The 23906-nt window shown below is 45.6% G+C and overlaps 1 protein-coding gene across 2 annotated transcripts in view; it reads right to left on the reverse strand.

Moving 5' to 3' along the window:
* The window catches only part of LOC306829791 (bifunctional heparan sulfate N-deacetylase/N-sulfotransferase 1-like), a 47040-nt gene that overhangs the window by 14906 nt on the left and 8228 nt on the right, over positions 1–23906 (reverse strand). The window contains exon 2 of one of the 2 annotated variants that reach the window (XM_079352964.1): positions 411–1436. In XM_079352964.1, the coding sequence (XP_079209090.1) occupies positions 411–962 (552 nt within the window). In that variant the 5' untranslated portion in view covers positions 963–1436. The remainder of the gene's footprint in view (positions 1–410; positions 1437–23906) is intronic. The other variant, XM_079352963.1, reaches the window with a different exon arrangement.

Raw genomic sequence — 23906 nt, forward strand, 5'->3', positions numbered from 1 at the left:
GGCAAACAGGCTCAGCCAGGGATTACAGGGAAAGAGAGAGAGAGAGAAGGGCGAGAGAGACAGGAAGAAGAGAGGCAGACGACCTTATAGAAAACTAAAGGGGATAAACCGAGGTCGGAAAAGCAGGAGAGAGAGAGAGAAAGAGAAGGAAAGAGAAAGTGAGAGAAAGAGAGACAGAGAGAGAGAGAGAGAGAGAGAGAGAGAGAGACTGCAGGAAAAAAAAAGAAAGAAAGACAAGATATAGAAGTTAAAGGTAAGAGTGATATTGAACCAGGCAGGTCTTTCCAACCCTGTGAATCCCATCTCCTTAGAGACCATGGAGCCAGATGGACAGGGCAGAAGGTGTGAGTGAGAGGAGAGAGAGGAGGGAGAGGAGGGAGGAGGCCGAGGGAGTGTGTTGTTATTCTAACCTTGAAGAAGCCAATGATGCCCACTCCATATTCCACGCAGTACTTGTCCAGAAGCTCTCGGTTCCACGCGTCCAAGTTAACGTACTTGAGAATGTTCTCATAAATCACCAGTGTGAAGCGCCCCCTCTCTTTGTCCGTCAATGTGGGCATGTCCCCTTTACCGGGAGAGATCTCAGTCCGATACCTGAAGCGGCCAGACTCCAAGATGGCCACGATCTCCTGCCCCAGTTGAGAATACTGGCTCTCAACAAACACCAGAACCACGGGGTCCGTCCTGGCCCCTCCTGGATCCATCCCGGGACCCCCAGAGACGCCCCGCAGGGGAAGCAGCCGGGACGGCGTGACCCTCGGGTCGTCGGAGTCGGCCGACTCGCCCTCGGCGCCGGAGACGCCTCCGTTTCCGGACGATGGCTCCAGCTCCCGCTTGACGCCATAGAGGAAGTAGGCGGAGATGAAGACGCTGATGGTGCAGAAGAGGAAGAGGAGGAGGAGGGAGGTCTGCAGGGGGAGGAGACGGACCAGCCGACGGACTCTTGTCACGCATCCCAGCATCGTCTCGAGGCCGCGCCGCTCCACCCCACAGGCCCGGCAGCGCGCCTTGGGGGACAGTCTCTCAAGAAAACGGCGAGCTGGGAACTATTCGCGACACAAAAATCTGTTTTTTAAGCGCCTCGATATGAAGAGTGTGAAGGGAGCAGCTGCAGCAGCTACTGGAGAAAGAAATGAGACGGTCTCACGTTGGCTCTCCCTCATTCTGCAGCGCTGCTTATGTCACCATGGCAGAGGAATAGGGGGTCTTGGACTGCCTGGGTACACGCTTCCTCAGATGGAGGGTAGGCGGGCAGAGTCACAGGTCGAGAGAAATGATGGCGGGCTCCATCACCTGTCCGTCACGTGAGCCTGTCGACCATGACCCGGCGAGATTTCCCCTTCGCGCTCCCGATTGCAGAATGATCTCTTGAGGAAAGCGAAGCCACACAGGTCATCTCAGCAGGATCATTCCCTCGGGATCGGAAACCTCCTAACCTGGAAAAGAAGCAGGAGAGACGATGTCAAAACCAAACTACCATCCTATAGAAACAAAGCGTGAGTCCTCTGTTGTGCGTGGGCTTTTGGCTGCGCGTGGGCGACGTCCGTTATCCTGCCAGCGCCAACACTCCAAAAGTTCACTCCAAAGTAGTCCCTGCATTCACCTACACAAAGGAAGAGCTGCCAATTTCCCCCCCTACACACGCACGCACACACGCACGCACACACACACACAATCAATAGGCAGAATGTGAGTGACAACAAAGCCTCGAGGCGAGCCAATTCTCGATTCAGTTAGGCTGGGACTAGTGCATAGTGAAGCCATCACCAAAGGGGACACTCGCCTTCTATTTCACTCAAATACTCCAGACTGAAATGAAGTGTGGGAGAACAGAGGGAGAAAGTGGGCTTGGGGGAAGGGAAGTGATCCAAGAGCAGAGGTGCAGACAAACCTGGTATCCAAAAGGTAGCCTTTAGTCGGGTATAAAAAAAAAACCCACCGCCACGCCTGACGCACGCCCCCGTACCTAACATAATACACCAGCTCGCAAGTCAATCTCCATCAAGCCGTGTGTGAAAAGAACAAGATACGGCGTTAGAACAGTGTGAGCCAGTCTCTTGGAAAAACACCACTTCTCCATTTAGAGGTCTGCCGGAGAAAAGGGAAAGAGCATCATTACCTTTGCAAGGAAACGCTCCGTCCATTAGGCTACAAAGCTATCGAGGCGCACACACACACACACACACACACACACACACACACACACACACACACACACACACACACACACACACACACACACACACACACACACACACACACACACACACACACACACACACACACACACACACACACACACACACACACACACACACACACACACACACACACACACACACACACACACACACACACACACACACACACACACCCTCTCAACACGAAGACAGTGACCAGCGAAGCCGATGAACTCATCAGACGCAGATCAAACATGCAGAGGATTTGATGATGTCATCAAAGGTTTTATCGGCAGCACTTTAAAGCGACAGTTTCATTAAAGGTGAGGGACACCCTATGGGCTACAACCACCCATCTGCTGGAGCTAGGATGAATAACAGCGGATACATCTCGCATCATTCAACAGATCTTTTTTAGAACAATTCCGCGCAGGTAATCTTTCGATCAATAAGCGATATTTGTGATGGCAGAACATCGAGTCCACAGAGTGTCCCTTTAATGTCATCAATGTCAGCATTCAACCAAGTGGCCCACTTAGCTCCACAGGCAAGCTTAGCAGGATGCTGCCTCAAATCTCCCTTTGAGTGCAGAAAAAAAAAAGAAATCACACTTGTGTTTCTGAGTCGTGTCCAAAGGAGAAGAGAGAGAGAAAAAAAAGCGCTCCTCACAGGGTGGCACAGTAATGTAAAGAGAGGCCGTGAAGAAACAGTGGGCGTTCAGAGAATGTATCATAGCAGAGCAGACAAAAAAAAACAAAACGACAACAACAACAACAACAGCACTGGTCGATTGGAGATCCCTCTGGTACCTTGTTTGTTCGTTTCTGAGGGAGCCGGAGGTTCATGCCAGGGCATATCAAAGTCTGATTAGCCACAGGAAGTGACTGCTCGGGGAAAACAAGGGCGCAGGAGAGAAGAGAAGGGGAGACGACGTCAGAGAACAGGGCAAGGCAAGGGCCTTCAAAAATGTGAACGGGTCATTTGGGCGAAGGAATAAGAGCGGCGAAAAATTGTTAAACCTCCAATGATATCTTATCTCTACAATGAAGGCGGAAAAAAAAAAGAAAAAGCATGGGTTGGGGGGGGGCTCTAATATAATGGTAGAAGAACACTGTTAGAGATGTAGAGCTTCATCATGAAATCACGAGAAATGGATTCAAAGGTGTCACAGGTCACATCGTCTCTGGATCTGAAAGTGTACACTCGCGCTTACATCGCCATGAGGTCACGTCTACAGTTTGAAAATGAAACATGTTTCATGACATATTTTTTTCCCCCTATGCAACATAATGTCAGGACTTTACTTTATGCAGTTAAGATTTCAAAGAGTCAGAGCCCAGCTAAGCCCTCAAAAGAGGCAATCCAAAGTCTTTCAATGATTAATCAGGAGCAAGACGTGTTATCTTCGTTTGCAGGGAGACGATGAGCTCTGGCCCGACTCTAATGACACTGTTGACACGGCTGGGGAGCAGATTAAATGGTGACACAACACAAACAGAGCACAGGCATAGACGAAGAGAAAAAATCTTGCCCAGTTCGCAGTAGTGATGACCGCCTCCCAATGTTGACCTTCAGACTGAGATACAAAGAACTAAAGGAAGGAAGGGAGGGACACGGAGGGGGCGAGAGAAGGAGAGCGAGAGAGCGAGAGATAGAGATAGAGGGGTGGACCCTCTCATATCGAGGTAAGGCAAAGGGCCCTGAGTGAGCTCTGAGATCAGGGAGGCTAAACGGAGAGTACAATACATCAGACAATAATGGAGAAGTGGATATAAAGCATAGACCAGCTGAACGGCTAATGGATCTCAAATGTCTGCACACCCAGCTCGTCTAATGTTCCCTCTCCTTTCTGTGCCATATATATATATATACTTTTAAAAGAAGCCAACATACAACCGCAAACGCCTCTGTCCTCCTTCCAACAAAGTAATAGATGCAAAAATGCAGAGGAGGAAGGAAAGAGGACATGAATATTTCATGCTCGGCAGCGTCTGATGAGAGGTATAGCCAGCAGACAGAACCGTAAGGTAAAGCGCAGCCAAAAGGTGTGTAGGAACTGGATTGTCTCAGTCTGCCAAGGAGAGTCAGTGTCTTAACTCATGCATACAGGGAGAGAGGCAGATGGAGACGAACACGGATGATGGCGTCTCCTTTTCTTTTTTTTCCTCTTTCTCCGGTCTGGGTGACGGAAACGTCGCGGGCTGAACAGCGCGCTCTGTATTCGCACACATGGCCTAAAAAGTCTTTTCTAAATGGAGGTGGCAGGAGGAGTAATAAGGAAGAATGTCGGGGAGAGGGAGACAAGAGCAAGGGGAAGGGCAAAATGATGAACTACTAAACCTTGACAAAAAAAAAAAAAAAAAAAAAAACAGATCGCTGGAAGAAATGTGTGACAAACTCGCCCCGAGGCGACCATCTATCTTACAGCTTTACAAACATCCATTAATTAAATAGCCCTCTTTAAGTTACAGCAGCTGAAAGATGGGGGACAGAACAAAGTAAAGGCATAAACAATAGCAGGTGACGGCCGAGAGGACAGGCTAATGCTTTTCCTCAGGGTGGGTGGTCACTCAAACCTGCTCCCCCCCTTCTCATGGGAAGCCAGCCAGAAGCATACTGCTCGATTAATGAGGGAAGATGAGGAACAGGGGGGGACGGAGCCTGGTGCTCAGCTGTAACAACTCTCTGGATAAACAACGTGAGGGCTGACCATATGTAGCTTCACATGTTCTGCCCCCCCCCCCTCCTCTGATGCTGCTGGTACGAAGTGTGAATGAGCCCGAGTGTCCCAGGGCTCGAGAGGTGAGTGCGTACATTAACACCATCCAGCAGAGCGGGACGAGCTGTTCCTCTTCAGAATATCAACTTTTAATGAAGAACTGGACCATTTCCCTCCCTCCTTCCTCCCTCCTTCCTCCCTCCCTCCCTCTCTCTCTCTCTCTCTCCTCTCCTGTGCATCACCCCAACCCTTCCCCTTCACCCTTGACGGACAGAAATAAGCGATGACCCCTCCGTGTTCAATCACCGCCGGCCTTGGCAACCACACGTCCTCCATGGAAACGCAGTAGTAACGACGTGTTCGGGAGAACAGAAACGGTGCAGGAGGAAATGGGGCGGGGTGGTAATCCATGCGGTCACATTCGTGAGCGGATGTAGCAGAGTGACTCAATCACAGCCGAGTCAAACCCCAGAGACTCATTAGAAGAGCTACGATCCGAAATGATCACAGCAAAGCACGTTTAAAAAAAAAAAAAAAAAAAAAAAAGTTTAATCCTGAACAAACATTACTGAGCTTTAGTGCAAACACTTGTGCCGAACAAACAAACACAAAAAACCTATTTGGTCAGACTGTCTGAAATACACACCCGGGCGAGGGTCAAGGTTAAATGGGTAAGAATGACACCGGTGTAATCCCTAATTTGTAATCCTTTTAATCTCGACACTGCAAACAGTTCTAAATGTGCTTATGCCAGCTGTGTTACAGTGTTAGAAAGCTTGAAGGGATTAAGAGGAGACACAATTGAGTGACGAAGGCCTGGACTGAAAGAAAGAGAGAGAGAGAGAGGGGGGAGAGAGAGAGAGAGAGAGAGAGAGAGACAGAGAGAGAGAGACAGAGAGAGAGAGAGAGAGAGAGAGAGAGAGACAGAGAGAGAGAGAGAGAGAGAGAGAGAGAGAGAGAGGGACAGAGACAGAGAGAGAGAGACAGCGAGCGACAGAGACAGAGAGAGAGAGAGAGAGAGAGAGAGAGAGACAGAGACAGAGACAGAGACAGAGAGAGAGAGACAGAGACAGAGACAGAGACAGAGACAGAGACAGAGACAGAGACAGAGACAGAGAGAGAGAGAGAGAGAGAGAGAGAGAGACTGCAGGAAAAAAAGAAAAAAGAAAGACAAGATATAGAAGCTGAGTGAGAGTAAGAGTGATATTGATATCCATTTTTCACTCGTTGGGGTGAATCCTAAAAGTACAGATGTTGTTGTGACCGCTTCTATTCAAGGGCACTTTGTATTCTTCAGCAAGAACAGCGAGAAGCCAAGTTAAAGCCAATTTGAAGTATTTTCATCCAACTTTCTACTCTGAAATGCAAGAGAGACGACGTCAGAAAAGCCAAAACAAAACGTTCATATTTCCTTTGAAGCTAATCGAACCCAACAAACAGAATGAGGGACTCTGTGAGAGGTAACACTCATATGGTAGCAGCAGGTGTTTTTTTTTTCTTCCTTGCCTTCAAGCCAGCCTTGGCATTCATCAATACAGAATCAAATCAATCTGAAATTTGAATTCCATTTTATGCATCCATTGTAGCTGCAGCTATTAAAGGCTTAGGCCGTGAAATAGCGTGGAACGCAGGCGCCGAATCCTCACTCCGGCTTCCGCCTCCTTCAGCCGACCTGAATGCACAAGCAGGCAGGCAAGCTCCATTTTAAGCTGCAAACATTTACAGGGACACTTTCCTTTCCTTCTCTCTCTCTCTCTCTCTCTCTGTCCCTTCAATTCATTTCGTGCCCCTGCGTGAAGGACAGAGGAGTCGGGAGGGAAATGTAGTTTTGCCTTCTGATTCTCCAGAAAGTGACTTTTTACACCATTCCCCTCGACCGTCCCACGCGGCTGAATTATCACATCATTTTTCAGCACCTCAATTTACTGTCCCCAAGACTGAGGCAATTTCACAGAAGAAAAACGCCGTTCCTCAATTCCCCCATGCCCCTCCAATTACATCTCAAGGCCCTACTTGAAGACCTCAGTCCCTGCGCTGTCGTAATTGAAATGATTGCGATGTTATTCGTCGACACAGTAATGGGAAAAAGAGGCAGAGACACGTCTTCAAAATCGAGACAAGGGAGAGCAATCTTTTCCTAAGAGCAATTATGAACAGAATGGGAAGACAGCTAAAGTGTGTTCAATGACAATTAGAGAGAATGGGGGCCTTTCAGTAGTGTTACTGTACAGCATCTATTCAGCACCAGGCAACCAAGACCCCACCCTGAGAATCCCATTAGAGGGATCGTGTCAGACCCCATCACTGCAGATATCATGCAACATGAAAATAACCTGAGCCGGCACATGCATAATAGCATGATTACACATTCATGTTATGTGGGGACGATTAAGATGAATAAAAACACAGGAGGGCAAAGAAGAAGAATATATTACACTTTGAATCTTTTCATCGGGAGGGCATACTTTTATCAAGACTCGGATCCCAACCGCTTCATCTTCTTCCACATGTGGGATCTGGAGCAGGAGAGATCTGAGAGCGCCGGGAAGTTTAGAACGGATTACCTCACAGTGTGAGGAGCAGTGCACGGATGAGCTGCGGGAGCGATGGGAAAACTGCAGCCTGGGATGGAGGCGAAGCGGGAAGAGGGGGGGGGGGGTCATTAGGGAACGGTGGAGCTGAGATGTGAAATGGAGGAGACTTTCCTCGGTGGGATTACTCCCCTGGGTGGTGGTGGTGGGGTAGAGTGGCGAGAACGGAACAAACACCTTCGCCGATAGCCTCGCTCACCTTATCGCCGCGCATAAAAAGCACAGCACACGTAGTACATGTATATATACCCCCGTCCATCTCTTTCTTTTGATGACTACCGACCGCTCGCGAACACAGTATATCTATTTATAGACGCGCTGTGCCCCATTTACAGTCAGGGGGTTACTGGATCTGTCCAATAAAGAAAACAGTTAACACCATGTAAGCTACCATTTGTAGCCTGCAAACCAAACAAAGCAGTAGCTTAAGACGGCACGGAGGAAAGAAAGACACATGAAGAAAATCTTTACTGAGTGTAGATACTGAGATGAACAGTCTGAATGTTTGAATCGTTCTTTTTTTATCTTCATGAAACAGATAACTTGTCCTAATTATAAGCCAATAATGAGTTTTGTGAAACGGTCACAATTGTTTAACATCTGCTAACTGGTTTGTTTTTTGTTTTTTTGGGAGAGTTCATAAATGAAGCTAATAAATGATGCTAATGGCCTTCTAGTGCATCGACTGGCCGACATGCTGATAAGCTAACAGTGTCTGAGGACGCCGTCACTTTGACCTGCGAATGACGACAGAGTGAAGGGGACTGACCAATCAAATTCATCCGATCACCGTCAGTTAGATGCATCACACGGTATCGAGCCAAAAAAAGAGGTGGAACCGCTGACCGACTTTAGGCGGTTTCGAGCGACGCAGCAGACTTTTAGGCAGCTGCGACAGGAACAGAAATGCTTGAAGAAAAAAAAAAGTGCAATAACTATCCCTCCATCATCATCTTAAGGGCCAATGACATGTTATGTGTTGCAATTATAGCAAAAACATGAAGCGAGGAAAAACGCTACCCTTCTTCTGTTGAGAGATAAAAAGAAAAACCTGTACACTTTCTAGGCAAGCTTTCTCTATTGAATTTCTCAGCGGAGAAATAGGTTTGTAGTGTCTCAGACAGCCAGCACCAGGCACAGGGAGGCGGCGGCAGAGGGAGGACGGGGTTGGTCATTTATCATTTTTGTCAGTGTGGTAGAAGGGGGAGTCGGGGCAGGAGGGGCTTTCATATAAATTGAGTGTAGGTGGAATCAATGTGGCGTTGTTGGTGAGGAAAGGGGGGGGGGGGGGACAGATCAATGCTGGTGGGAGTGACTGTTTGTTCCCATTGTTTATCTACTGTCATCTCAGGACGCTAGTGAAGGACAAGGGAGCACGGCAAGCAGCACAATGTCTCCATCGGGACTGAGGGTTCGTAATGGGTCTCTCCTTTACGCAGACAATGGGCATCGCTCGGAGGTGAAAGTCAAACTGTTTGCGGATAATGCAATTCTCTGCGTGTGTGAATATGTGAGTGAGCGTGGGAGTTCAAGGAAGGGAGGGGGCAGAGGGGGGGGGGGGGGGGGGGGGGGGGGGGGCTCTGAGTGGAAGAGGCAAGCACAGATAACAGCACTTGTGAGTGGGGTTTTCACGCTGCAGGGTCGTCCGATCCAATCAACTTCCTAATCAGCAGAGGTGGAGAGTCCCGAGCTCAACAGACGCTCTCACTGAGAGCACAACAGTTTTATGAAGACTTTTACACCTGCAGCGGTACGGCAGTAACAGATGTGCTGACCTGATGTGAACCGAGGACGCTATCAAGCGACAACAACGCTCACCGAGACCGAGAATGAATAAAAAGGAAAAGAAAAAAAAACTAAGCTAATAATAAAAATTCCCCCAGGCATGCTGTAACACGGGCTGTGGCACACATAAACAGTGGAAGTGTCTAATCTACTCAATCAATCCAGGAGAGATTGAAGCCAACAGCCGAGGGTGTATCTTGGAGTGTAACACTGATGAGTACACTACCTGCTCATGAAATGATGATGAGCGAGATTCAAGATGCTGCTCAGTGAAATTTCAGGTATTATTATTCCCAGGGGAGCCCCCCTCCCCCTTTCCTCTTCCATCTTCCCCTTCTTTCATGTCCAGATAAGAAACGGGCCCGCACTGATCCGACTCTGATTCGCGCAGCAGAAAACGCGTTCCCATGGGAATATCGTGGCGCAGAAGAATAGCTGACACAAGAGATGAGATTCTGTTGTGCTGCCCATATTTTTGCCTGCGAGATCAAACGGATAGGATTTTTCCTCCCTGCATGAAAAATGCAGCCGTAATCATCAGCTCACTTTCAAAGTGCAATCAAGAACCGCAGATAAGTGGATAGAAGTGGAAATGTGTCTGCGGGGCTGTGTGCAAGTTCGTCTCTGTGTAAACAAACAAAACACACTTGACACGTGGCCCCATTTTGACAATTTAAGGCACTAAATGTGTGAAAATTAACTGGAGAATGTTCCCCGCCTCATGATTGGCTCATCGCAATAACAATAATTGCACTTCAAGTTGTAGCTCCAGCTACGAATCCTATAACAAATCCTGCATGTGTTTGTAACACTCAGCTTTAGTGCTCGCTCTTCCTTTTCGCCTCAGCTGCAGTCTTTTATCCCAAGCTGGGTAAAGAGCGGCTTCCCCTCCATTACATCGTCTCTTTGCCGTTTTGTGAAGTGCAAATGGAAACAGGGTTTTTATAAGCTTGATCAACATATCTCAGTGTGGATGCAATTCTCAGATATTACTGAAAGGCAATGTGTGGTAGATGTGCACCAATCGGCTGACAGGTGACCAGCATTTTACATTTTTAGCCTGTTCAGCTCTGATACATAAAGTTCTTTCTAAATGTACTGAATCCTGAGCACGCTCACACACGTTGGGAGTTTGGATGTGAAGTGAACATCAGCACAGGTGAAAAAGGTATTGGTGAACTAGAGGAGCGTTTCCTGGCACATGCTTCTCTTACCTCAAAGGAATTCAACCAGCTACATTTTTTGTGTGTTTTTTTTGTGCTGTCCAAATGTGGGAGGAAGAGGAAGAGGAAGGACACGTGACAAATACGCAATAACAAATACCAACAACAGCCAAAAATTATTAAATTATTATTATTACTTTATTCTTAGTAACATATCTTAAGGTAGCCTACTCATTGTGGAAAAGTGGGCTTTGTAAATTTTACATATCTAATATAACTCAATTATAATTCATGATGCATAACTGTCTCCATCATTTGACCTGCTGCAGTTTCAAGATTTTTTTCTTCTGATCAGTGTTTTATTATGAACATAACAGTCACTTGCAATATCAATAATTACTAAATAATCAATAATATGTCCATCCTTATATGCACTGTTTGCATGATCGTGTTTAAGTTTATACAGACCTACGTCTTTAGGTTCCTGGCTCTTTTACCTTTTTTTTACGCATATCTTTTTTTACGTTTATATTTTTTATCTAATCTAAATCTGCACTGTGTGACTTTCTTCTGCTGTCCTGTTCTGCTGTAACTCTGTACATTTCTCCATCTGTGAGATGAATGAAGGATTATCTCAATCACGTTATTTAAAGACAAGAAAATCAGAAAAGTCCAAAATCTGAATTGGCAGGTAAGAGTCTGGAAAAAATGTGTGTTGGCCAAATATCTGGTATGTAGTGATTATTATTTGAACAAAACAAGTATCATATCACCAGAAGAATTTAACTTAGGTCAGTTTTCAAGTGACACAAAGATCCTTCTTTTAACAGAGAGCAGCTGTGGGCCAAGGAGGGCATCGGATGTTGCTCTAAATGGTGTAAAGTATGCAATATTAATAATAATAAAGACTGCTTTATCTGTGAGAAACTCCATTATAGAGACCATTAAGTATTCTATTCAACACAAAAGAAATAAGAAATGATACCTTGAAAAACATTCAGGTCATCATTATAGCGCACTAAATCTAGCACGGCGATGTGTTTGCAGTGAAGGACGGCAGCATGAAGGCCATGGAGAGGCCTGTAGCAGCTCTGAAGAATCTGCAGTGTTTCACAGCTATGAGAGGGGAGACATGGTGCATTCAGGCACTCTCACCCTGAGGGATTCAGCAGTCAAACTCTTACAACACACATAAAAAGAAAGTTCATCTTAAAAAAAAAAAAAAAAAACCTCACATGACATCTCAGATAGTGTTAGCCAGAAGGCATGTGGGAGAATCTGAAACAAACTTGATGAACAGTGTGAAGAGGAGGGAAAAAAAGGAACTTTTTGGCAATCCTAAACACGGTGTTTGGCGTTAGCCAAACGTACCTTCAACATGAAGGCTCGTGGTTAGCGTATCATACTTTGGAGATTCTACAGGGAATATTTCGGAGGCTACAGTTAACAACAACGCATCCTGCTAACGTTTGACACAAAACTGTTCAGACGGACTTATTTTAAAGAGGTCCAGTCCAGCAGAGCACCTGAATCCAATCCAGAAGGAGACGTGAGAAATTGCTCGTCAAAGTTGACTAAACCTTTGCAATTTTGTCAGACGTACAGTATATAGGTGACCTTGAACGTTGAATATTGGACCATTCATTCCAAAGAGCTGACTGCCAATCTCACAGTGAAACACCTGCTAGGAAACAAGGGTCACTCTATTACAGCTCTGTGAGGCTGCTCAGTGGCTTTTTTTCCACAGACTGTCTCAAAATAAATCATGACTCATAGCCTATCTTGGTATAAAAATCTACTTATTAATACATTTAATGCAATTCTGAAAATAACTCGTACTTGCGTTGAATCAATCTCACTGTGTGCATGAAGAAATCCCTCCGAGTCATTGATCGAAGCAGAATATTTAAATACATTTACAATTCCATTGGCTCAAAGAAACGTCAGTCATTGGTGTGGATGATAGATCAGAACAGGGGAGGCACCTCCTTCCAACGTACGCTCTCATTGGCTATTATAGGCTGGTAACAGTGAATGAAAGGTCATAAATTGCCAGTTGGGTTGACAATCAAAAGGTCAGAGTGCAGCCCCCATTTAAACGTTAAAAAATAAGTATTGCTGAGGCAAATTTGAAGCAAATCATAAAATGAATGGCTGAAATGCAAAAAAATAAAAATAAATAAATTGTGCGGACCCTTGCAGATACAGCAGGATCATTTTTGTGGGAAAGTTATAAATCGGCAGAGTACAATAAATCTGCAAACGTTAAATCAGAAGACAGTTAACATCATTTCTTTGTGATTTTCTGGATTGTAAACTGTCATTAGATGGATGGATGGATGGATGGATGGATGGATGGATGGATGGATGGATGGATGGATGGATCATCACAATGCAAACTTCTTATTCCAAATCCAGCGGACAAATGGTAAAATTACGCGGTTCATCTTTTATGTTGCAAATGAGAATATGAAGGCGAGTCATCAGACTGGACTGTGTAAAGCCTTAGTCAGGGTCACCCCTAATAAACACTATCTTGAGGTACTGAGACCTATTTTTGTGTGTGATAACTAATATGGATTTTAGCTTTTTTTGTTATTCGTAGGTTTTTGTTTTTCCTTTGACAAGAGTAAATAAAAAAAATAAAAAGTTCATTAAATGCCCTGTGAAAAGGTCAACACTAACCAGTATTTCCCCATTGAAACACACCTCGGCACAGCTCACAGTTATTCCTTTTGCAGCTGTAGATGTTACCCTGCCACTGATCGAGTGTGTCTATTTGGCCGTACTGGCGCTCTCTCTCTGTCCCCAGCAGAGCTGCTTCTCCCTTCCCCTGCTCTCACCCTGGACTAGAGGGTGAAGCATGTGTGGGTGTCACGGAGCTGACAGGTCTATCTGTGCTCTGTCTACTGTGCTGGCGCTTCCCATTTCCCCTCTGCACTGCCGCCTCTACAGCTGCTGTGTATCCTACCGTGACACCACACACACACTGCACACACACACACACACACAAATATATCAGTTTACAGAAGGGGGGAGCTGGGGCCTGCACATCGGGTCAAACTTCCACAAGGCTGTGTGCATAGTGTTTGTCCTGAACACAACACTCTGAAATCAAAACATTTTAAAGGAGGAAATGAAAAGTATGACAGAAAGAGAGAGAGAGAGAGAGAGAGAGAGAGAGAGAGAGAGAGAAAGAGAGAGAGAGAGAGAGAGACAGAGAGAGGGACAGAGACAGAGAGAGAGACAGAGAGACAGAGACAGAGAGAGAGAGAGAGAGAGAGAGAGAGAGAGAGAGAGAGAGAGAGAGAGAGAGAGAGAGAGAGAATTTATGTGGGAAGAGAGCAATGCCTTTTCTTGTCAGTTCAAGGAAAGCCTGTCAGAGTTAGGGATTAAATACCATGCATGCAGGGCTGCATCACATATACGCTCGCATACCGCTTGACAGATTTAGGTGAGTGTATGTGTGAGCTCATGTGTGCTGATGGGAGTGTCTTTTGTTTTCCGTTGCTCTGTTCATGCGGCTTGGCGTTGGGTTACGGGTGCAAAAAAAACAACAAAAAAAAAACAATCTGAAGAGCAGACTGCGCTCACCATGTAAAATATAAAATCTCTCCCTTCTGCCACCCGGCCATAAAAAGGCCAGCAGCTGCCAGAGTCAGTGCGGTTCAGGCACACGCCGTCACCATAAACCCCATGTAACACATTTCTCATTTGCTACGCCTCTCAGCCATTTGCTCTCAAACAGCACTTTCCACTCAAACACACATACAAATCAATGAGCACGCGCACACACACAGTTACACACTTCCTCACACAGATTGGTGGAGTGTTTTTGCTTCCCTACTGGCTGTAACAGGTGTGTGTGTGTGTGTGTGTGTGTGTGTGGGGGGGGGGGGGGGGGGGGGGGGGGGGGGTAGTAAGCTGATCCAGCCATGAGGACTCTCTCTCTCTCTTTTTTTCACTGTCTCTCTTTCTCTCTCTCCCTCTCCCTCTCTCTCTCTCCTATCCTTCACCTCCTGAAGGGTAACTTCCAATCAGTCGGGCAGATCAATACGCCCTGGCCTCAGGATATGAGGCTCTAAAGACAACTAGAAGCACTTAAGGAGAGGGGAATCTGTATTGATTACCAAGGGTTAACGGGACCATGTGTGCTCGCTACACTTTCCTTCAGCTGTGGAATTACTGACCAGGTCTGTTAATTGATACAAAATGGTAACAGACACAAAGTAGACTTTGTGAGAGGATCTTATGAGACTTGAATGGAGCCCACAGCCTTCTGGGTTTATTTGGCTTTTTGTGCTTTTATTGGAACGATGGGACAGTGGATATAGATGGAAATCATGAGAGAGAGAGAGTGGGAAATGAGATGAGGGAAAGGAGCCAGAGGTTAGATTTGAACGTGGACATTTAGCCTCCATATATGGGATGCGCGCACTAACCACTGCGCCACAGCGCCCCCACCTTGTGTTTGGACACAGTACACACAAAAGGTGAAATAGGGCCGAAGGAAGTCACGATACACGCTCCTGAGTCAGGAGACAGCACAGTGCCAGAATGAATCAGTGAAGTCACGACTTCATGACCACAAAGCAAGCAGGCTGGTAAATCTTTTATCTGCACCGCAAAACAAAACAAAACAAAACAAAAAAAACAGTACGATGAGGTTGAGGATGCCATGACATCTTTGCTCCATTATCAAATATTCAGCATCGCCTTTCTCCCCCTTTAATTATACATCAATGTTAGGATAACAAAAGGCATGGGACGCTCGCTGTGTTCCTGCTTACAAAAGATGTGACAATGAAACCGGATGAGGGGGCTTTAGCCTTTAGGTGGAGGTCGGTGGAAGACGGAAGCAGGAAAAGGCCTTGGGGCTGCTTTGCCCTGCTGTCGAGCTGTCATTTATGATGTGTCCGCCTCACCCGCTCTGTGATCAGAGATCAAAGGGTTAACTGAAACTCTGGCCTTATAGCCCCGCGCTTACATTATTCAACAGCTTGTTACAACAGCCGGCTCCCTGATCTAACACACGGGGAGAAAGAGAGCTCGGAAACTCCAGGGAGGGGAGCACAGGGGGACGAAAAGCCGGATTAAGAAAAGAAGAAAAAAAAAAAAAAGGGGGATGACAGAGAGAGAGAGAGAGAGAGAGAGAGGCTGGAGAAGAAGAAGAAAGATGACAGAAGGGAGGGGATATGGGGGAGGGGGGAGAAAGGTGAAGCATGGAGAAAAAAAAAAAGGTGGATTGAATGGGATGAAAAGGAGGTATTGAGAAAAAGGGAAGGATGAGAAAGTGGTGAAAGATAGTGACGGAGCACTGGTGGACGGAGGGGAAGGACGAGCCTGTTGCTACTGGAGGTTGATCAGAATGACTGAATATGAATTTGACCACATAACTAAGGGTCTAGGCTCGGCCCCACGTTTTATTAAAAAGGTCAAGAGAGGGAGGTTTCATACACCATCTAACATGTTTAACGTCCAGCCTCCACATCGCCCACGCTCCCATTTACTGGTAGCATCATAAAGCATTTGACTTCCCTGTTGGTGAAAGGCGCGTTTCCTGTTGCCTCTAATTCTCATCAACAGGCCGAATCTGAACGTGAGCTGGCCGTGTGTTCAAACAGGTAACACTGCAGCTTCCACAAGCCCTTCCTTCAAAAAGACACACAGTCGCACGATTACAAAGCAAAACAGCATCCATCAGATGCGCAGTGAACTGACGCACGCCATGTTTTTGGGGAGCGCCCTGTTTATAGTCCCAGACTCGCGCCGCTGCTCAGCGAGCGGGCTCCTTTGTTCATTAATTGATTGGCCTCCCCCGCTGGGCCTCAGTAACTAGGTTACACAGATCCATGAAAAGAAGAGGATTGCCCCCCCCCCCCCCCCCCCCCCCCCGAGCTTGGTGAAAGGCGGAGGACAGATAGACGACTCCGGGGCAAGAATCTGAGTGTTAATATAACTAATGGAGTGAGGAGCGACAGTAACTTTATTGAAATCACCCTCATCTAATTAAAGCAAAGAATCTGATGGAGGCAGAGAGGGACGGGAAGGAAGTTTGGATTCCATTAAGAGAGGGTGAGGTCACAGTTACATCAGCTGAAGGGGCGAGGCTGCAGAGGAAGGTGACAGACAGACAGACAGAGAGAGACAGCATGATCTCGATTACCCAGCTGACACACACACACACACACACACACACAAAACTCACTGACCGGAACATCACTTTGCTCACTGCTATTGCAATTTGCTAATAGAACAGCAACAGGTGAAAGGAAGTGCAGAGGCTGTTGTGACTATCACGCCCAGGTCACTGAAACGTTTCCTCGTTCTAAAGGTCTCGTTGTTAAAAAGGTTTTTTTTAAACAACATGAGAAGAAGAAAAAAAAAATGACCTGTGTGTCGAGGCCAAGCTGCGAGAAACATGATGTGCAACTGGTACTCATTAATGCTCGCTTACCTCAGTCTAGGGTCGGAATTGAAAAAAAAAAAAAAAAAAGTCAGTGAAAAAACTGCCTTTTAAGTTAGAGAAAAAGTGAAAATATTTAGTCGATTCTGTCCCTTCATTTCAGCATGCTTTATTCATAAATTGGGTTGTCTGATGTTTATGTCCTGCTGAAGTTTTAATTTATGTGACTCCTGGGATCTCATCAGTGGTACATTTTTCTACACTGTGACGAAGAGTGAAATTTGTTTAGTTTGTCTTTGGTCAAAATGACCAAAAATGTAGAGCGTAAAGCAGTGAGGGTGGGGGGTGGGGGGGGCATCCAAACGTCTGCGGCACGAGTGGGCTGACCTAAAGCCATCATGTCCGACAAAACCACCGTAACCACTGCGCACTGTCACACAGCATGTTTGTGTCTGCTTTGGAACCACTCTTAGCTGTTGAAATCAAGTTGTTTACTGTTGAATGGGACATAAAATACCAACCACAAAAGGGCCCGCCATGAGTCTATATTCAGATTTAAAGAGCCATGAAACCTCACAGTAAACAGTCAATATGTTAAAGAGCTTGTAATAACAGCGATGGAGACATGCTGTCCCTCCCTGTGGGCACGGAGCAACAACAGCTGAAGCAACAGAGGATCTGCGTGCGCCCCGAATACCTCACAGGATACGACGAGTTTCCATCGCACAACTTCATCTTCTTTAGGGGACAGGGCTAAGCTGGCGTGGCGACGGCGTTGGACCCAGGTGGACAATGTGGACAAAGGGTGTAATCCATTCGGGCTCTGTGTGCTAATGCCAGTCAATACCAGAGATGAGCGGTGTGGATGACATTGGCGGTAGGTTGTAATCTAAAACAAAAATCAAACGAGCCCTCAGGCAGCTCTGAAAAAAAAAAAAAAAATCAAAGTATGACTCTGCAAGATTTTTTGCTGGCTAAGCACTTCTCAAACAAAATAGTGTGCGACAGCCTGCAGCATAAACTTAATGTACTATTTGATCCTTCGGCCTCAGAGTGATGGAGTCATTTTGGAAAACGAGCTCCAGCGTGAACAGCTGACCACTCCACACCAGAGAGTACTTCCAGGTCACGTAAGGACAGTACAGCCCAGATGAGGTTAATATAAGACCGAAAAAAACCCAAAAAATTAACGAGCGTAAATGCTTTACCTGAATTTCCTTTACACTTCAAATTACCTCCTCTGCAAATGGCGAGGAAAGAAGTCGCCCACCTCCCTCTTCCTTCCCCCGCTAATGGTGTTGTCTTTTAAACCTTTATCACTAATTCATTACTTGTGATTTTCCAGCAGCAAGAGCTAAAGCTTTGTCTTCTGTCTAATTGAGAGCCAGTGGCTTCAGGCCCTAATCATTCAAACCCTCTAACAGCTTTTTTTCTTCTGGGGCTGATGAAGTCAAAAAAAAAAAAGAAAAGAAAAAAACTGCATTATTGCTCAAGTAGGTCATTTGCTTTGTGTGCAACTTCTAATGACTTTAATGTCAGACACTGACAGATTGTGATTTGACGAGTGGTGCAAAATGTCAGACTGTAATGAATGTGGAGGTTTTTCCCCTCAGTGTCCCCTTTGCAGAAATGGGAAGTTGTGATAAGGCGGCACAGAATTCCAAGAAACACCCCCACATGAGGGGGTGCCTCTTCTATGAGGCGCAGGTTTGTGAAAGCAGCTTTCAGCGCCGGTTCAGTCAAGACACACCTTTCAAAAGGGGGGGAAAGCCATTTTCTTTTACGCACCACTTCAGCCACATCTCCTCTATCACACGTGGAAGTCTAATTAGCTGCGTCGTATCCCTTGATGACTCCGCCATTTCCTCTCACGGGGAAGATTAACCAGCACAACACTAATATCAGGCTCCACATCAACGCAATTAGGTGAAGAGTGAAATCCGAAGCATGGCGTCACAACTCCCTGGCTTAGTTAGGACACACCGGAGAGGGAGGAGACGGGCTGCTGCGTCTGCAGGTATATGGGATCTGCTGAGCAGGTGTACTTAGCAACCCAGACAGTCACCATGGGATGTGGTTCAAATTTGGCCTAGATAGCACAAGAGAGTGGAGTTCATTGTTGGAAGTCGAGGCTATTAAAAAAAAAAGCGCCCATAGGCCACTTGAAATAAAGTACAGACTCCAGTAGTTTCTACTTGTCTTATCTGTTGATTAGCTTTGGTGGGTGGTAGAGGCACATCTCTAAATTATATTAAAAAAAAACACACCTGCCTCTGGGCTTTAGAAATATTTATTTAAGTCCACTGATGATAAACTTCAAAGAAGCATTCAATTCTTTCAGATCGGGGTTCGACCTTTAGACTTTGTGTCAGTGATTAGATAAGACGAGCCAGCAAAAAAAAACTAAAAAACATTATCAGAAGAATAATGACGTGACTAAAACAAGGAGGGGATTTCACTGTTGTTTAAGGCTGCTGGATTATGTCAAAAATCATGATGGCTGTTATTTTGATTGATATCCCGATTATCAAACAGGATTATTCTTTGATTTGACAACATCTGCATCAACTGTCCGAACAAGCAATAAATGACGATAAGACAAGTGAAAAAAAACATAAATGTACGCAAATAATAATTTTAAAAAAGCCGAATGGGGAGGGGGAGGGAGAGACGTGATGTAAAAAAAACACGGAAAATCAAAAGAAGAAAAGAAAACTTATTACAGCTGTTTAATTATATGCAGAGAGATCGTAACAGTGCAGCGTGAAACACTCACATTATAAAAATGTCACGCCCCCCTCCAACTGGACAAACTGAGTCAAATTATCTCCGGATAATATCTTGTTGTGTTCTCGCTTGAGCTCGTGTAGATTGGCTGCAGATAGATTCTAGGCGGCTGACAGGCACTGGGTGAAGTCAGAGCAAAAAATGTGGCGCTCTCACATATACAGCTCCTCCGGCAAATATCAAGAGATTTTAAGAAGTTTTCAGCAAATTTGAAAGTTTTACTAGTCATCTGTCTTCCCTCACAGGAAACAGAAACTTGTGAAAGTCGGGAAAGGGAGGCATTTACAGTCTGAGAGGGAGTCTGCCGAAGACGAGCCTTTGTTTTTAAACTGTTTCCAGATGCTTCATATCTCTGAACTGTTGCATTTTCTGGCAATGATTTGTCATTCTTTCAGTCAATCTTTGGACTTCCTACAAGTCCTCTTAAACCAAACAAGCCCTCCGCCCAATGCGTCCGCAGTGAGCAACAGAACTTCTGGGACCTCTGCTCGGGGTTCGTCTTGTGTTCCGTTACAAGAAACCTTTTTATCAACAAGTTAAATTCACTGCTTAAAAAACAAAAATCCACAAATCCCTTCTGTGGTCCCCCTCATGCTTTTTGATAAACAGCTTGTTTACGCCAAGACTGCGTTTCTAAAGAGAACACAGTATTTTTTATTTCAAGGATTTTTAGTTTTTTTTTTGGCAGGTGGATCGTCAAAGTTACATATGAGGATTTAAAAACAGATATCTAAAAGAAAGAAAGAAACATCCGCTGTGTAACCATTCCACCATGATCAACATCATAACGTAATTAATGTTTAAAAGTTGTACAAATGATGTTTCTTATGAATACAAACAAACACAGCGTAACTGGAGAGTAACGAGAACAACTCAGTAATTCAAAACTCATCATTTAATTTCATAAAGTATGTACAGTTTCTTAAATGAAAAAGAAACAACTGGGTGATACATTTTAATGAGCCATTAAAGAGAGATTCACTAACTGCAATTCCTTTGGCTCCATTTCTTTTCAAGGAGTGACCCGACGTTAGAGATTTTTACAGATCTCGAAAAACATTTTTTCAAAATTTTCATTCATGAAAATTAAATTGATAAAACATTTAATAACTGTTTAATAGAACAATCTGCAAACCTGCACTCTGTAAGACAACAAAAGGTTTCAAACCCACTAACTCCTTACTCTTCCTCAAGTACGCTATCATTCATAATGAAGTAGTCTTTGAATAATTTAAGGTCAAACAAAACAATACTAAATTATTTTCTGCTTTAAATTGACATTTTTGAGGTTTTAGGAATCATTAACACTTTCTTTATCACTAGTTGTGTAATAAAGGTCATTAATCATATCAGGGGAATATGGATGTTGACAGCTTCACTCTCTTCACCTGCGTTCTAAAGAAATACCAACCCGCCTGTCCTGACAGCACACGACGTGACCAAGACAAAAATCCACTTGGTGCTGTCGTTTCTGGCTGGATTGTCCGAGCTGCCTGTGAGCGAGGCGGTGCAAAGCCGCACAGCACCATTTTTACCCTGACACCACAATTTCCTCTGTCGCACACGCAGACAGACGAGGAATAGGAGAGCGGGGGGGGCTCTACGAGGCACCGGATTGGTGCCGGCTTTTTCTCCCTTCACACAAAGAGGTGAAGATCACGGTGCATTAACATCACCCACGTTGAAATGTTGTGTCTCGAGTCAACACTGGGAAAAATACATTTTTTGCTAAACGCAAGCCGTTTATTGATGATGATTTGAGTCGACGGCTCGTCAGTACTAACAACCACACTTCCTGTTTCCACCTTCAATACAAAAGGTGAAATTCATAGAGCAAAGAATGAAATATTTCCCAGATGCAGTGTGGACAACAAGCGCGTGGTTGTGCGCGATGCGATTTCCACCGCTCGTGTGCCGTGAGGCCACACGGTGTCCGATTCGTGACTTTTCCCGAAGTGTCTTGTTCGTTTGTCTCCCCGTTTCTCGCGGACAAGGCAAACTATATCTGTGGCTGCAAAGAATGCCTGAAGATTTTCAAACGTTTAGTTCTCATTGGGGTTTTTTTTTCTTCAGGAAATGGCTCTGTTGTTTATATAAAGTCTGTTCCATAAAGAACCAAACAACTGAATCTAAATATAACTAGAAACTGGGAGCAAAGTCAGATCAGACATCTTTCTATAGTTGGACTCTAAGTTGTTTTTCAGCAGGATAGGAGAAAAAGTCTTGCCGTGTACTAAAACGTTAACAAAAATATCAGATTCAGTCTTAAAATTGTTGTTGATTGATTATTGCTTAAGGTTTCATTTCGGCCCTCCAACAACCAAAAGTCTCTATCGCTGCATTGAGAACAGACACGGACATGAAGAGTGGACGTGCTGTCAGCTGACATTAGAGCACACAGCGGATATTTACAGCTTTCTGGAAACATCTGTAGGCTCATGGAGGACTGTCAGGCAGGCAGGGTAAACAACATGCTCACTAGCATCTCACACCGCTATGCTAACCAGGCCCGTCAATCACATGAATCAAGCTAGCGGCTGCGAGTCAGATGTGGATGAAAGAAGGCTTTTTTTTTTGTACCCGTCGTTCCAACAGCCTGGCAAGCGGCAGCAGCACATGAGCAACAAGATACGGCAATTAATTGCAGAAGAAGAAGCGGAGAGTTTAAGATGCAAAATAGAACACAGGGAGAAAAAAAAAGAGACGGTGTGCTAATTGAGCTGTTTTGCTCAAAGAACTGCAGCAGCAGATTAGTAGTGATAGCTTGAGAGGCAAGTTTAAAAAAAAAAAAATGTGCAAAAGAAGAAGAAGGAAAAAAAAAAAAAAAAAAAGACGTGAAATGTGCCACAGAACACAGAACAGCACAGAGGGAAACACGCAAAGGGAAAAACAAGAGAGCTACAACAGAGGAGATCTAACAAAAGGCAACAGAACACAGTCAGAACACAGCGGAGCCGAGCACAACGCACCAGAACAGGCTGTAATTGTGTTGTGCAGGACTGACCCCGGCGCATCCCAGCAGGCATTGCATGATGAATGGGCCTGGCGATGACTACATCCCCCCCCCCCTCCTCCTCCTCCTCACATGCTCTTTTCTCCCCCTCACTTCTCTGTCGCCACTATTAGCCCTCCTTCTGTCCCTCCCTGCGCTCCCTTCCTTTACCCGAAAACCGCACTCTATTCAGCCGCTGCCATCCCACAAGATTAATTTGCATTCAGTGCACTTAGTCCTCGTATTGTGCTCTGACACAATGACATATTACAGTGCATGGCACACCTATTAAACATATAGTGTAGCTTCAGGGATGATGATGATTTTTTTTTTTTTTTTTTTTTTGCGGGATGGTTATGATAGAGTACAAAATAGAGCAAGAAGTACAAGGGGAGAGCTCGAGCGGTACCAAACACAGGAACGGCTCTGACACACGAGTCGCAGAAGAATCATTACGGGAACAGTTTGATAACCTCCATTAATGATTCACTAGACCCAAACTAATAAACTGGGTCAGATTGTGTTAGCAGCAGCAGTACCAAGAGCAGCGAGACCTTCACATTAGGGCCGCCTGAGAAGAAAGAGGGGCAGTGGGAGAGAGAGAGAGAGAGCGAGCGAGCGAGACGGGGAGGGAGGGAGTAAGAAAAAGAAAATTAAAGAGAGAGAGAGAGAAAAAAAAAGGCGATAAAGGTGTTGCTGTTGCTTCACTATGGACCCTGAGGATAGAGACAGTAATGCACGGGAAATGGGCTTTCTTCCTCCAGCCTTCTTTGCCCCTGTTCCCCATCCACAGTTCCATCGTGCCCACATCCGAGGGGAGCAAATTTAATTTGCGACAGCGTCCCTTGCCATCGCCCTTTGTGCCTGGGGATAAAAGAAATGGATTCTGGAATTTAAAAAGATGACTGAAATAAAGAAATGAAAGGAGGGGCACTCAGGAGAAGGCATCAGAGACAATAGCACAGAGGGTGGCAGAGAGAAATGAGAGCAGAGTTTGAGGGGAACGGAGTGTGTGAGGACGGGGGGGGGGGGGGGGGGGGGGGGGGGGGGGAGTTATGTGGGCCACATATTAACTGTATGGTTATCATAGGCCTGGCCATCTGGGGGAGTCCACAGGGTCACTCAAACAATCGGAGCCACAGATAGAAGCTCCTGCTGACGCTACGACGCCCAAACCTGAAGGTGGCTGAAGGGTTACCAACCCATTACCTCACCCTTGGGAGAGACTCAGTGTGGGGTTGTGTTGATGTGCGTGTCCTCTTTTAGAGCCCGGTGCGCACCTT

This window comes from Symphodus melops (assembly GCF_947650265.1).
Source record: "Symphodus melops genome assembly, chromosome: 9".
Classification (NCBI taxonomy): Eukaryota; Metazoa; Chordata; class Actinopteri; order Labriformes; family Labridae; genus Symphodus; species Symphodus melops.